Raw genomic sequence first — 15,047 nt, 5'->3', positions numbered from 1 at the left:
GCTGGCAGTCGGACATCCCTCTCGCAGTCCTAGACCCCTCGCTCCTTACAATCCGCCTGCAGCGGATGCGGAAGAGGCTCCCACCACTACTGCTGGGCTCACCAGCCATGAGGCTGGCTTCTGGCTGAGCAGTGCTCCCCCTGTGGGAGCACACTGACCACCAGGGGTCAGCTCCTGCGTTGAGCGTCTGCCCCCTGGTGGTCAGTGCGTATCATAGAGACCAGTTGTTCCACTGTTTGGTCAATTTGCATATTAGGGTTTTATTATATAAGATATGCATGACTCATGCAAAACTCCAATTTGTAGTTAGCATTCAGAACATTTCTTAAACTATTATCTTATGTATATACTAGGAAATTTGATTCTATATGATTCAAACAAAGTTAGAATTCAGTTTTAAAATGTTTATTTCATAGTTCATAAAAAAAAGGTTTTTATGTACAAGACTCAAAAGTAAATAGGAAGGCAGCTTTCAATCACAAATGGATGAGTCAGCAGTCATTCAAACTCTACTGTGGAAGCATATTTAATGCATACTCTTCACTGTTGTGTATAAATAATTTTAACTATGCAGCCCAAGTTCCGGGACTATCAGAACTGCATATACATGACACTTGTGGTCAATTTTAAGATTGGTAAAGTCAATTTCAAGCTCTTATATTTTGAGTATAGGTTTCACTATTACAAATACAAATATATGTTAACTAATAAAATAGTCTGCAAAGATTTCTCTGTCCCACGCTCATACATTTGTAATCTGAGTCCATCTGCTAATTTCCCTTCTTCGAGTTACTTTTCAAATTACAGCAGTTATCCGTGGAGTTCCCTATGCATCTCACCCATCTCCTTTATCTGCAATAGAGGCAAAAAGAGAAAACAACATTAAAATAATTTTCCAATCTTTTGTTCTTTCTGAAAAGTTAAAACAAAACCAAGAGAAAGCAAGATGCTTCTCTTCCACATTTATGAGACTTATTTAAACTAAAAAAAAAGAAAGCTATCATACAAGGAAGCACACACTGGGTACATGATTCAAACTTCTGTTTAGAGAGCGAAGATGGCCAAAGTGACGGGGGAAAGTAGCAGGTAAGCTAATGTCGTTAAGAATGGATAAGATTTTTATTACATGTATACCATTTTTACATCTAGGAAGAACCAATCCATTTTCTATTATCAATCTTTTATTTTATGGGTGAGGAAATTGAAGTTCAGAATTAAGTAGCTCGTCCCAGACTACACAATTAGTTATAGGCAGAACTGAGACATGGTTACAACAAGTACACCTGACAAACATTTTGCCCTGTGGCAAGCCTGAGACCAAAATTGTGCATGGATTACTTTGTTTAATCCTCATGAGTCTGCACTATTATCTCGCTTTATACATAGGGAAACATGGAGGCTTAAAGAAGTTAAATAATTTGTTCAGCTAATAAGAGGTCAAACCCAGGTCTATATTGTTCTTAACCACAACACTATTATTGTCATTCTGAATTTCTGATATGATTCAGTTTAGGGATAGTCCTCTAGACCAGTGGTCACCAAACCAGGTAAGCCACATGATTATGGTATGGGAAGAAAATGGTAGAACTTTCTAGTTCCATTATTAGATTTTTTCAATATTCTTTTACATTTCTGTATTATTTGGTAAAATATCAGTAAATAGCACATATACAATTACAAAAATACATAAATATACAAAAATTGGTGGGTATACTGAAAACGTTATTGATGGATTTAAGAACAAGTGTATTCGTATCAAATTCCAAGTGACTGAATCATACTAGCAATCTCACATTTAGATTTCACACTAATGACTAGTTAGTATGCAACCAATTAAGCAGGACATAAATTAAGTTCATTTTTAATGATTATTAATAATTTCACTAGCATAAAGACAATAAGTCAGGTGATTAGTCATACTGAGTTTCTCTAAAATGAATCCACGAGAGTATGCTTCTAAAAGATTCCACTAAACGTTAACACTTTGTAAAAAATATATATATATATGTAATACAGGCTTCCTATCCCATTATTATATGAGACAGAACTCATTACAAGTTGATCTGCCATGAAACTTGAGCAAGAAAATTTAGGTAAGGGAGCATTGTAAGACTGCTCCTTCGACTCTATGGACAATATTACAAAAGGACTCCCGTGTAACTGAAACCTGTCAGTGTCTAGGAAGATACAGAGATTATTAGGAATAAAAGATTAAACAAGGGTCTTTTTATGAAGTAATCCATTTACCTCAGCCTTCTCATACTTTGCCGTTCTTTTCTTTCTGGAAATAATCTGAATGAAAGAAAAATTATTACAATTTTAGGACTGCTACCCAAACAAAAAGTTGGTCTAAATCAGCAGTTTTTAACCGGTGTGCCACAAGAATTTTAAAAACATACAATACCTGACTACTTACTCAGGGGCACTGACCTCTTTTCCCTTAGATTGTCAAACAAAAAAAATGACAATGGCCAACACAATAGCCATCCAGTAAAAATGAATAAAAATTATACCTTCTTTTTTTAATCTTTTAAGATCAGCAAAAAATGTATTTTTTGGTGTGCTGCAGAATTTTAGTCATTAGTTTATGTGTGCCATGAGATGAAAAAGGTTGAAGCACTGACCAGTGTAGCTCAGTTGTTTGAACATGGTCCCATGCCTGAAAGGACACCTGCCCAGGGTGCGGTGCATGTGGGAGGCAACCTATTGATTTCTTTCTGTCTCTCTCTCCCTTCCTCTCTCTCAAAAATCAATAAAAACAGCCCGACTGATGTGGCTCAGTGGTTGAGCGTCGACCTATGAACCAGAAGGTCACAGTTAGGTTCCTGGTCAGGGCACATGCCTAGGTTGTGGGCTTGGTCCCCAGTGGGGGGTGTCCAGGAGGCAGATCGACGATTCTCTCTCATCACTGATATTTCTATCTCTCTCTTACTCCCTTCCTCTCTGAAATCAATAAAAATATATTTAAAAAAGAAAATTAATCATCTTTAATGAAATGTAAAAGCCTGATGTGCATTCTTCCACATACTGTTCCATCCTAATACAAACATAAACTATGGAATCATGCAATGTTTTTGCACAGCCTGTATTGTCATAGGAACCCTACCAAATCAAAAGCTATAGATTGAACTCATTCTTTTCCACAGCCACTTTATTCCATGGCCTGGATATACAATGTCAGGTTGTTTGCAGATTGACCATTACTAGCAACACTGCAATATATAACCTGACCATGCTTCCTTATGTACTCGTGCTTTCATTTATACAGGACAAATCCAATGATTTCTATGACTAATCTTTTTTTTTATTTTAAATGCACCCTACCCCCGCCACCCTATGACTCATCTTTCATGTGTTTATTTTTGCCATCTGGAATTCCTCTTCTGTAAATTGTCTATCCATACCCGCTGCCATTCCTTCTTTAGTTTCCTCATCAATTTGTAAGAGCTCTATATACATTATGCATAATACCTTTTTTTTAATTATGCATGGTGAATATTTCCCCCAGCCTATCATTGATATTTTCTCTTAATATATATTTTTATTGATTTCAGAAAGGCAGAGAGAGAGAGAAAGAGATAAAAACATCAATGATGAGAGAGAATCATTGATTGGCTGCCTCCTGCATGCCCCCTACTGGGGACCGAGCCCAAAACCCAGGCATGTGCTCTTGACCGGAACTGAACTCTGGACCCTTCGGTCTGTAGGCCAACGCTCGATCCACTGAGCCAAACCAGCTAGGGCGGTATTTTCTACTTTACAGTCTCTTTGCCATACAGATGTTAATTTCAATGATGTCAAATATGTATCTTCTCCCTCACAGATTCCAGATTTCTTGTCTTACTTGGTTTTCTTTACCACAGGTTATTTCAACATGCACTGCCTGACTCCTCTCCCAGGCGCTTTGCCAATCACACAGCTGGACAAGGTGGTCGGCCCTGCTGGGGTGAAACTGGAACGAAACTTCTATTTTCTTCCAGGTGGAGCGCCAAGTGCGACCATCCCATCGAACGGACAATGTAAATTCCCATGGACCTTCAAATCCATCTCTGAATTCTTTATGTGGGTACGATTCCCTGAAGCTGAAGCACCCGTACATTTCTAGAATAAGCCCCGCTCCTTCGCGTGGCACATCCTTCTCCTGAAGCACTGATAAATTCCATTGGCTTCACATTTATCACTTTTAACTTCTTGCTATGCTAACCTTAACCTGTGTTGTGTCATTTCATCTCACTGAAGGGCTGGAAGTGCAGGTGTATTGCACTAATCCTGGCAGGAGTGTTCAACAGTTTGCAGCGAGAACTGAAGGACATTTGCTGCTTGACAGCAACCTAACTGACCTGTGAGGTGCGCAGCTACAAGCTTTTCTGATTAGTACCCTTCCTTGCTTCATAAGGTGATTTTTTAATAAAAAGGGACCAGAAATGCAATAGATTCACTCACTATAGAGAATGATTAAGAAGAAAGAAAGATTTCCATTTCATTTATATCATTTTGGAACATGGATGTAGCCTTTTGATATTGTCACCTTTCCGTGAAAGAATACAACCTTAAATAAAACTTTACTTGTTGTATACTCACCAGAACGACGATTCCAGCAATAAGTGCTATTGACACAACCACGATGACAGCAATAATGCCAGCTTTTAGACCCTGCATTGAAAATTCAGGTGGTTTTTCATCAACATAGTAAATGGCAGTTCGACCAGGATCCAGATCCAGCTGTTCCCCATCTATCCTCAGGTCCATTCTCTTGGAATAGAACAAGGATTCATCTTTAACCTATATTGAGAAGGAGAAAAGCAATTTAAAGTATTTTTTAAAACCTGGCCACGTGGAATTACATGTCAATTATAAACCAAAAAAACTGTTGCCGCCCAGCCGGTGTGGCTCAATGGTTGAGCGTCAACCCACGCACCAAGAGGTCACCAGTTTGATCCCGTCAGGGCACACGCCTGGGTTGCAGGCTCAATCCTCAGTGGGGGGCATGCACAAGGCAGCCAATCGATGTTGATGTTTTTTTTCATCAATGCATCTTATATCTCTCTCCCTCTCCTTCCCTCTCTCTCTCTAAAATCAATAAAATAAAAGAACTGTTGCCAAGAATCTTTATGGTTTCAATGATAACAGTCTCATACACTGAAACTTAAAAAAGATCATTAACATGGGAAATTTTCAAACATATACAAAAGTAGAAAGAATACTATAATGAAGTCCCATGTACCTATCACTAGATTCAACAATAAAAACACAAGGTCAATCTTATTTTACTCGTTCTTCCTTCTATCTTCCCCCTCCACCCCCCGCCTTCTTCAGACCAAATTATTTTGAAGCAAATTCCAGATTTCATTAAAAAAAAAAAATAGCATATTATAAGATATAAAGTGCCCAATTGGTGTGGCTCATTGGTTTTGTGTCAACACATGCATCAAGAGTTCGCCAGTTCAATTCCCGGTCAGGGCACATGCCCAGGTTGCGTGCGGGCTTGATCCCTGGGGAGGTGGTAGGGAAGGGAGCATGCAAGATGCAGCTGATCAATGATTCTCTCTCATCATTGATTTTTTTTTATTTTATTTATATTTTATTGATTTTTTACAGAGAGGAAGGGAGAGGGATAGAGAGTTAGAAACATCGATCAGCTGCCTCCTGCACACTCCCTACTGGGTATGTGCCTGCAACCAAGGTACATGCCCTTGACTGGAATCGAACCTGGGACCCTCCACTGAGCCAAACTGGTTAGGGCTCATCATTGATGTTTCTATCTATCTCTCTGAAATCAATAAAAAAAAATATTTTAAAAAATATATAAAGCTTAAACAAACTATTTTATCATACCAGCTACACAGCATTTCTCACATAACTCTTATTCACGAAAATAATAGGATAAGACTATACACACAAACCAAGCAAACTACCAACGAGAGGTAATAGATAAGAATTATGTGAAGATATTCTAGGTAGAACAATTTGATAAAAAGGCATAAATATACAAACAAACAAGAAAGGTGTATAAGAAAGGTGATAAGAGTGACAGGGAAGACATTAATGGCAGCACAAGAATCACTAGGAGAACAGAGATAAGGTTGGTCTGTACGTGGAGAAGCAGATGATGAAAGATCTTGAATCCGCTGAGGCATGACAAACAGCATTACATTTCTATACAAAGGAATAAGACGAGGAAGATTATACTCACGTCTTTTTCAAAATAATAAGCCACATCAGCTATGTCCACGTCATTCTGAGTTTTCTGAGAAGAATTCTGCACTAGATCAATAGTGATAATATCATTCTCATACTGGGGAGGAAATTGAAAAATACAAATTAATATTAACATAACCAGAATCATGAATATATCATTATTCAATAATGAGAATATTTACTATTTGATTTTCTATAATCTACATGTATCAGTGCTCCTTTTCACTAGTAGATAATTACGTTTATCACTAATAATTTTAAAAATCTTTGGAAAAATAAAAAATCTTTGGGAGGTCTTTAAATCTACCCAAGGGAACTAAGACAGCAATGCAAACAATAATAATTACAATCATGTTTTCTTGTCAAAAGAAAAATTTCTTCTCTTGAAAAGATTTCAGAATAAGATATAATAAAGCACCATATTTGGCTACAACTACTTTAAAATTAAAATGTTGCCGAAACCGGTTTGGCTCGGTGGATAGAGTGTCGGTCTGCGGACTGAAAGGTCCCAGGTTCGATTCCGGTCAAGGGCATGTACATTGGTTGCAGGCACATCCCCAGTGGGGGGTGTGCAGGAGGCAGCTGGTCGATGTTTCTCTCTCATCGATGTTTCTGGCTCTCTATCCCTCTCCCTTCCTCTCTGTAAAAAATCAATAAAATATATTTTTTTAAAAAATTAAAATGTTAATGAAACACAATCCAAAATGCAGTATGTATTTACCACATTCTGCTTTTAGGAAGCAAAAAAGCATATTTCTTCCAAAAAGTCATTTATTTTCAAAGAAAGTCTTTAGTATGAAAAATAGACCAAAATACCAGGGGGGTCGGGGGAAAGAGAGGGAAGAAAGCATAGAACAGTGAAAATGAAGGGAAAAGAAAAATTGTTTGGGGGGGGGAGTCATTGCATCTATGAAGCAAAAATAGGGAGGAACAACTGGAGGCTAAGAGAGAACCTTTTGTAAATAGAAAATATGATAAAAATTAAAATGCAATAGAAGGCTTGGAAGACAAAGACATAGAAAGCTCTCAAATATAGAATATTTGACAATAGAAGGGAAAGGATTAAAAAACCCAAGACTCAGAAAATAACAGCATAAGAGATTAAGAGAAAATTCGTGAGGGTGAGGATGAATCATGAACAAAGGATTGGAAATAAATGGACTTTTCAATATCAACACTGGAGCTGTAAGATATTGGAGAAATACATTCAAAAGTCTAAGGAAGCCGAAACCGGTTTGGCTCAGTGGATAGAGCGTCAGCCTGCGGACTGGGGGGTCCCGGGTTCGATTCCGGTCAAGGGCGTGTGCCTTGGTTGCGGGCACATCCCCAGTGGGGGGTGTGCGGGAGGCAGCTGGTCGATGTTTCTCTCTCATCGATGTTTCTAACTCTATCTCTCTCTCCCTTCTTCTCTGTAAAAAATCAATAAAATATATTAAAAAAAAAAAAAGTCTAAGGAAATTTGTAACTTTGAATTCTATACTGTCAAATTATCAATCAATTATAAGAATAATCTAACAGTATTTTTAGGCATTCGAGGACTCAAAATTGGACTTTCCACGTACCTGTTTTTAGTACGCTTCTGGGGGATGGGCTCCACTAAAAGCAATAGAGTCTCTTTTTAAAAATGACATAAACCCTAGCCGGTTTGGCTCAGTGGCTAGAGCATCGGCCTGCGGACTGAAGGGTCCCAGATTCAATTCTGGTCAAGGGCATATGCCCAGGTTGCAGACTCCATCCCCAGTAGGGGAAGTGCCGATCAATGATTCTCTCTTACCATTGATGTTTCTATCTCTCTCTCCCTCTCTGAAATCAATAAAAAAAATTTTTTTAAATGACATAAATTTTGCCGGGCAAGTGTGGCTCAGTGGTTGAGTGTCGACCTATGAACCAGGAAGTCTTGGTTCAATTCCCAGTTGGGGCCTATGCCTGGGTTGCAGGCTCAATCCCCAGTGTGGGGTGTGCAGGAGGCAGCTGACCAATGATTCTCTTTCATCATTGATGTTTCTCTCTCTCCCTCTCCCTCTCTGAAATCAATAAATCTATTTTAAAAATAAAAATGACACAAATTTTAATCTAGAGGAACTTAAAAGTAAATTAATACTTCTTTAAAAGAGTTTCATCACACTATTAAAGCATTTTCAACCAGAGTTGAAAAAGTTAAGGAAGAGCTACCTGAAACGTAGGACTAGCTCCTGAAACGAGAGGAGATGGGAGCTAGACACCCAAAAGCAAATGTGTGCTAACAGCAATCACAGAGAGCAGTTTCCCAGGGTAAGAAGACTGGTGTGTGTTTGGGATACTAAGAGAGATACAACATTTGCTTTAAGGGTAAATTGAGGTTTTCACAGGCGATAAAAGAAAAATAAAACAGGGAATATGCTTTATGAAGTGCCCAGAGCTGAAACTGTTACTCAAATGCAATTTAATCACCACCAAAAATCAGATCCAAACCACACTGCTTCACCAACTTTCTGTAAAGCTCATTTACTAAAAAAAAACAAAATACAAAACTTACCAGAATATTTCCAATATATTTTGAATCCAGTTGATAACGAGTTGTGATTATCTCCTTGAGCGCACTGTAAATAATTAAAAATCATGTTTTTTAAAAAATGGTTGTACTACATAACATTAAAAAAAATATTTTAGAAATTTTAATTCATTATTTTTTTTTAAGAAGCACTAATTTTTAACTAAGCAGATAGCTCAAGGTCTGGAGTTGTCAATAACCAAACTTGGAAATTTTATGCCATTTTGCAAATATCAAGATAACTGATTCAGGCTAGAATCATCCACTGATGCTAAACTATTGAATTCTACTTTGATTAGAAACAGGGTATCAAGTATCTGCCCACAGATTATACTTATTTATTTAGTTTTTAAATTTTTTATTTACTGATTTTAGAGGGAGAAGAAGGGAGAGAGAAATATTAACCTTTTGCACTCGGATGTCGAGTGTGAATCGACACGGTTAACATTAAAATAAAGGAATCGAGAAAAAAGCAAGCGAGTGCAAAGGGTTAATTTGTTGTGCTACTTATTTATGTATTCATTGGTTGCTTCTTATATGTGCCCTGACCAGGGACGGAGCCTGCAACCTTGGCGTTACTGGGATGCTCTAACCAACTGAGTGAGCTACCCAGCCAGAGCTTGCCCACAGGTTATATTTATTCATTAAAAAGAAGACAATGGTAACTCTACAGTGGAGAAACCTGGCGACACAACCTTAACCACAGTTAACACCATCAGTACAGGAAGAACAAGGTGACATCATGTCCTTTCTAGGACTGGTTTTATAGATGCTGGTGATAAACCAAGGGGGAAAAAAAGTATAACCTGTACTAAATTATGAGGAAACATCAGAAAAACAAAATTTGAGGGACATTCCATAAAACAAGTTGCCTAGCCGTGGCCAGTGTGGGTCTCAGTATTAAATGCATACTGATGCCTAGTCAGGGCACATACCCAGGTTGCAGGTTCGATCCCAGTTGGGGTGTTATGGGAGGCAACCAGTCCATGCCTCTGTTTCTGTCTGTCTCTCTCCAAGAAAATCAATTTTTTAAGAAAGCAGGCCCTGGCCGAGTAGCTGAGTTGGTCAGAGCATTGTCCTGATACACAAAAGTTGTGGTTTCAATCCCTGGTCAGGGCACACATATAAGAAGCAAATCAATGAATGCATAAATAAGTGGAACAAAGCAATGTTTCTCTCTAAAATCAATAAATTAAAAATTTATTGCAAACAAAACAAAAACAACTTGCCCACACGCTTCAAAATTATCAAGGTCATGGAAGACAAAGAAAGTCCAAAACAGTGTTTCATATTGAAGAGAAAACAGTCATGACAACTAAATGCAATGCATAATCTTAGATTGGGTCCTGGGTCAGAGGATAAAAAATGGTTATAAAGGACAACATTGGGGGCATGATGTCTATAATTTGCTCTCATATGGTTCTGTGGGGAAATATACACGCTTAGATAGATACACAAAGCACACACACATATACATATAAAGAAAAAGTGTGGCAAATGTTTACCGGTGAATCTAAGTGAAGGGTACTATAGAAATCTTACTATTCTTACAAATCTATTTCAAAGTAAGATTAAAAATAGTATGTACTAGTATAGTATCTTTTTAAGAAATACCAAAAAGCACTGTGACTTGTTTTAGTTTTTCTAATGTAGGAGGTAAGATCTGAGCATCGGCCATGTAAACACAATGCATTGAATAGCACTTACGTCTGCAAACTTTGACTATTGTAAGGTTTTTCTCTTGTTTTGTGTCTTAGTTCAATGATGATCCAGCTGTAAAATAAAAAGACAGTATTAACTATATAACAACTCAGACTTTTACATTATATTATTTTCTTAATAACCGAGTAGAGATAACAGGAAAAGGATTTATGCAGTAGATATGCCTTTAATTTTTTCCCTGGCCCTCACAGATCTTTCATAAAGAACTCATCCAGTGGCTCTCTCTATGGAGCACCCCAGCACCTTTCCCCACCCTTCTCCCCCAGGCCACCCCCACTTTTCCCCTTGCCTCTCTCTTTCTCCTAAGCTCCAAGGGCCTTCTCTTGCCTCTGTAACTTGTTTCCTGAGCCCACTTCTTCTACGACTCACTCCTTCTACCTCTGTGATTTTCCAAATAAACTCTTCCTTGTATTAAAAAAAAGAACTCATCCAGGAGGGAACACCCTTTCTAACACTGGCTCTCTGGCCTCTGGTCGTGTGAAGTCAAGGCTCAGCTGGTCATGCTGGGCTGAGGTCCAGTGAAGACACAGAAAGACGCCAAGAGAAACAGAAAAGTAACCTTGAGGCTCCAGGAGACAGAAGCATGGAGAGTGACCATCTTGGTCTTGATACCTTTTCAGTTTCTAGTTCTTTCCAATAAAACCTTTTTTGCTTATGGTAGCTTGAGTGTGTTTCTGTTCTTTTTCATTACATAATCCTCAAGACAACCATATCTCACTTTAAAACTGTAAGCGAGCCCTAGCTGACTTGGCTCCATGGACAGAGTGTCAGCCTGCAGACTGAAGGGTCCCAGGTTTGGTTCCAGTCAAGGGCACATGCCTGGGTTGCAGATCAATGATTTTCTCTCATCATTATCTCTCTCCCCCTCTCCCTTCTCCTCTGAAATCAATGAAAAATATTTTAAAAAATAACAAAACCACAAAACCACCACTGTAAGTGAGCAAATACCTAAGTAGCTTAAATCATTCATATACATTTAATACTAACCCAACTTTGAAATACTGAACAGTGTTGAGTAAAAATATTAAAGGGAAATTATGTTCCATATGCTACCGTAAAGAACAAAATATAAATATTGCTAGTAAATTTACAAAACATCTCTGGAAGGCTGTAGAATAAACTGGTGAATCAGTTCTATGGAGTTAAACCGGGTAACTGGGGGCTTGAGACGGGATGGAGACTTTTCACTGTACGTCCTTTTCTATCTGTTGAATTCTAAATCATGAAATTGTATTACTTCTTCAAAAGTAAGCTTAATTAAACAAATCTGAAAAGCATGAAAACAAACAGAACAGGCAACCCAACTCACTAGGTCCTCACTCGTTCGGAGCAGGTTATCTCAGTGTCTTTATCTGTTCTTCGGACGCCGGCAGTGTTCACACACCAGCACGTGGTGGTGCCATTGCACTGCTTGGCTTTAAAGTGCCCGTTCTCGTCACAGTCAGGATCGTAGAGTCCGTCGTTATTCTGAATGGCGTCTTCGGGTTTCGGTCTTCTCCCGGACTTGGAGTGAGACATTTCTGCCTTCATCACCAAACATTTGGTGGCCACTACCAAAAAAAAGAAAGAAAAAAAAAAAGCTTAACGTCATACTGAAAAATAACTGCGGTTATATTCTTTAAGGGAAAGGAATTTTAATTTAACTTCAAACTCCCAGGGCCAAAGATTATTACAGAATTGCATGTTCCCCCCGCTCACTTTCTCAAGATAAGACGCTGTCAGGAGTAAGATAGCTGACAAAAGTAACAGGAGTCAGAGTTGAGCCAGTAAAAGGCTTCCCAACTCAAAACACACCCATCCAAGAAATATACGTCAAAATAACGTTGAAAGGCCTTGAAGATATTCTACTCACGTTTTGAGCAAATGACGGAATGCTGTGTACCGATTGAAGTACACCGGCACTGACCATCCATGCTCACAGAGCAGTTTGTGGTCAGTTTGTAGTTTTCACAGATACAGTCTAGGAAGAAAAAAAATCCCCCTTTAAAATGTGAATCCAACTATCAACTCTGGTGTCCCAGCTAAATTACATTGTGATAACACTGTCCAAGTTACAGGGACACAAAGCCTTTAAAGGTGGTCCTGAATGTTTTACTTTTCAGCTGTGAGTGGCAGACATAATTTATATATGTAATATAGATATATAGCCTAATTTGCACACATTCCTGTTTTGATTTTCTAAACCAAGAATACAGCCTCCAAACCTCATATTTAGCTTGGCCTTTATAACAGTCCCAGGGTCAGCTCCTTCCCTCCTTTCTGTCATGCTAAGATAAACCCTTGCTTGTCAGCTACCGACTCTTCTTCCAAAATCAACAATTCCATTCCCTTCTTTCCCCCCCCCACCCCCCACCCCGGATTTTCTTATTAAGAGATTCCTGCTTTGGGATTTAATAGTAACATATTCAGCACCTGGACTATATTGTATCTTAAAAAATATATACTTTCAATTGAATTTGGGAGCACCTCAATAAGTGGGTTTCCTAACACATACCCAACTTTTTTTTTCTCCTAGGGGGGGGGGGGAGAGAGAGAGAGAGATAGAGAGAGATGGAGGGAGGGAGGCAGAGAGACATGGATGTGAGAGAGAAACATCAATTGGTTGCTCTCCACCTTTAGGCGTAGGGGACAGGACATGGGACAGGACAACGCTCCCAACAACTGAACCACACCAGCCAGGGGCCCTGGTACCCAACTTTGCTCCCATCCTGATTATTGATGTCAGTGTAATAGTTATATCCTCAACTATCTCAAAAGTAAATTTTAACTTCAAATGGCAAGCCCACCTAATTTCTTTTGTCTGGTTAAGAGAGTGCAATCATTAAAAACAAAAGTAGTGCGACAAACCAAAGTATTTTAATATTGATCCTTCATGTCCCAAGTTGGCTTTATTTTTGCCCTGTTTAAATTAGTATCATCAATACTAACCACCTATATACCCTATCAGCACGAAACTAAATATTAGGGTTAAAAAATGGAGAAAGTATAGTGGCTGTCCTCAAAGAGTTCAAATCTTATGCAGCACTATACCTGCTCAAAGCACACTTTTCATGTCCAAGCAATGTCAAGTTTAAAACAGACCCATCATGTACACTTTCTGAACACAGGCCTACAGCAGCTACCGTCACTTTAAAGGGATTTTAAGATTTCAGTATTTAACCCCAGACAGAATCTAGAAAACCATGAGTTGTTTAAACTGCATTACTCTGAAAGGGTAATTAATTAGGCTGTGCCCTGTTTGTGAGGGTATAAAACCCTTTCCAGAAAACTTTGGCCAATAGCCAAGTACTTCTGCCCACCATCTTACAATTGGTAACAGCCAAGATGTTTATCCCAGAGTAAGAAAAACTGAAGTCAAACTACACGCCCGACATTTGGATAATGGTGTGACCTTCCACGATATAGACTATTCTGTCACCATTTAAATAGTGTTTCCCAACACTAAAGAAAATGTAAAACTCTGGATGCATGGTGGGGGGGGGGGGGGGGGGGTCCGATGGGGGGTGGAAATCAAGATATAAAACTGTGTTTAGATTTAGGCAACATTTAGAACAAGGTTAAAGAGAAATATACACCCAATTATTAATTATGGGATTCTCTTTAAGTGGCGGGATTATGGGGGGGGGGGGGGTTACCCTTTAGGGTTATCCATATTTCTGGGTTCCCTACACTAAAGCTGGCATTACTTACATGATCCTTAGAGAAAAGAAAACACAACGCTCTGAAGTCAAGGTCCAGGCGGACCCTCTCCCGCCCGCAGGTGTGGAGCGGCCAGGGTGACCTCCCCGCAGGTGGCCTCCCGCACCCACCTGTCCCCTCCTGAGCCCCACATCCGGGGCCGCCGCAGGTGCTCCGGGAGGGGCGGGCGGCAGGTCGCCGTCCTAGACTGCCCTCCCGGCCGAGCTGGTTTCGGCCCCTCCAGAACCCCAAGTGCGTCGCACACACAGAGTCCGAAGAACCCCCGGACGTGGCCACTCCATGCCCTGCCCGCCCCTCCGTCCCGGTCCCGGTCCCGGTCCCGGTCCCGGCCACCTCCCGAGAGGGGACGGCAAAGCCGCCCAACGAGGCTGCTCCCGCTGCCCCGCGCCAGTGGGCGCCTTTCTGCGTCCCCACCCCGCACCGCGCCCCGCGCGCTCCGGCCTCCAGACGGCAATGCGCGGCAGCGCTCCCCTTCCCCAAACCTCCACTCTGGTGCCGGGAGCCAGCGCACCCCACCCGGAGCCCAGGCCGACCCCACAACTGCGCTCCCTACCTTTCTGAGCCGCGGCCACCGCCGCCGTCGCGAGCAGAAGCCCGATCGCGAGGATCTGGGGGGGCGCCATGCTGCGCGCGAGGAGGAGGGCGCGGAAGGAGGGGGTCGCCGGGGGCGCGAAGAGGCCGCCGCAGGATGCTCCGGGGCCGGGACGACGCGAACTGGCCGAGGGACTGCGCACTCTGGGCGCGGGGCGGCGCGGGGCGGGGCGGGGCAGACCTGCCCGACCTGGCGGCCCCGCCTCCCGGCGCCGGGCCGGGCTGCTCACCTCTGCCCGTAGGTTCTCCGCGATGAGTCACCGTCCCGAGCGCGGGGGCGGGGAGGAAGCGGGCTCCCCTCCCCCAC

At 40.9% G+C, this 15,047-nt stretch overlaps 1 protein-coding gene across 1 annotated transcript; it reads right to left on the bottom strand.

Annotated features, from left to right (window-relative positions):
- Positions 1-389: 389 nt before the first annotated feature.
- Positions 390-14,954, bottom strand: EPCAM (epithelial cell adhesion molecule). The gene is made up of 9 exons (XM_079791683.1): positions 14,703-14,954; positions 12,303-12,410; positions 11,760-12,000; positions 10,436-10,501; positions 8,714-8,777; positions 6,194-6,295; positions 4,582-4,782; positions 2,248-2,292; positions 390-852 (listed from the first exon to the last, which is right to left on the bottom strand). The coding sequence occupies exons 1-9, from the start codon at positions 14,770-14,772 to the stop codon at positions 811-813; spliced, it is 939 nt and encodes a 312-aa protein (XP_079647809.1). The 5' UTR covers positions 14,773-14,954; the 3' UTR covers positions 390-810.
- Between the last annotated feature and the right edge of the window lie 93 nt (positions 14,955-15,047).

This window comes from Cnephaeus nilssonii, assembly GCF_951640355.1.
Source record: "Cnephaeus nilssonii genome assembly, chromosome: 15".
Taxonomy (NCBI): domain Eukaryota; kingdom Metazoa; phylum Chordata; class Mammalia; order Chiroptera; family Vespertilionidae; genus Cnephaeus; species Cnephaeus nilssonii.
This window is presented reverse-complemented; position numbering and strand designations above follow the sequence as displayed.

Coding starts and splice junctions, on each gene's coding strand:
- EPCAM (XM_079791683.1), bottom strand. CDS start 14,772: ATGGCGCCCCCCCAGATCCTCGCGATCGGGCTTCTGCTCGCGACGGCG. Junction 6,296..8,713: donor AATATATTGGAAATATTCTG/GTAAGTTTTGTA, acceptor TTTCCTCCCCAG/TATGAGAATGATATTATCAC. Junction 853..2,247: donor CAAAGTATGAGAAGGCTGAG/GTAAATGGATTA, acceptor CCTCTATTGCAG/ATAAAGGAGATGGGTGAGAT.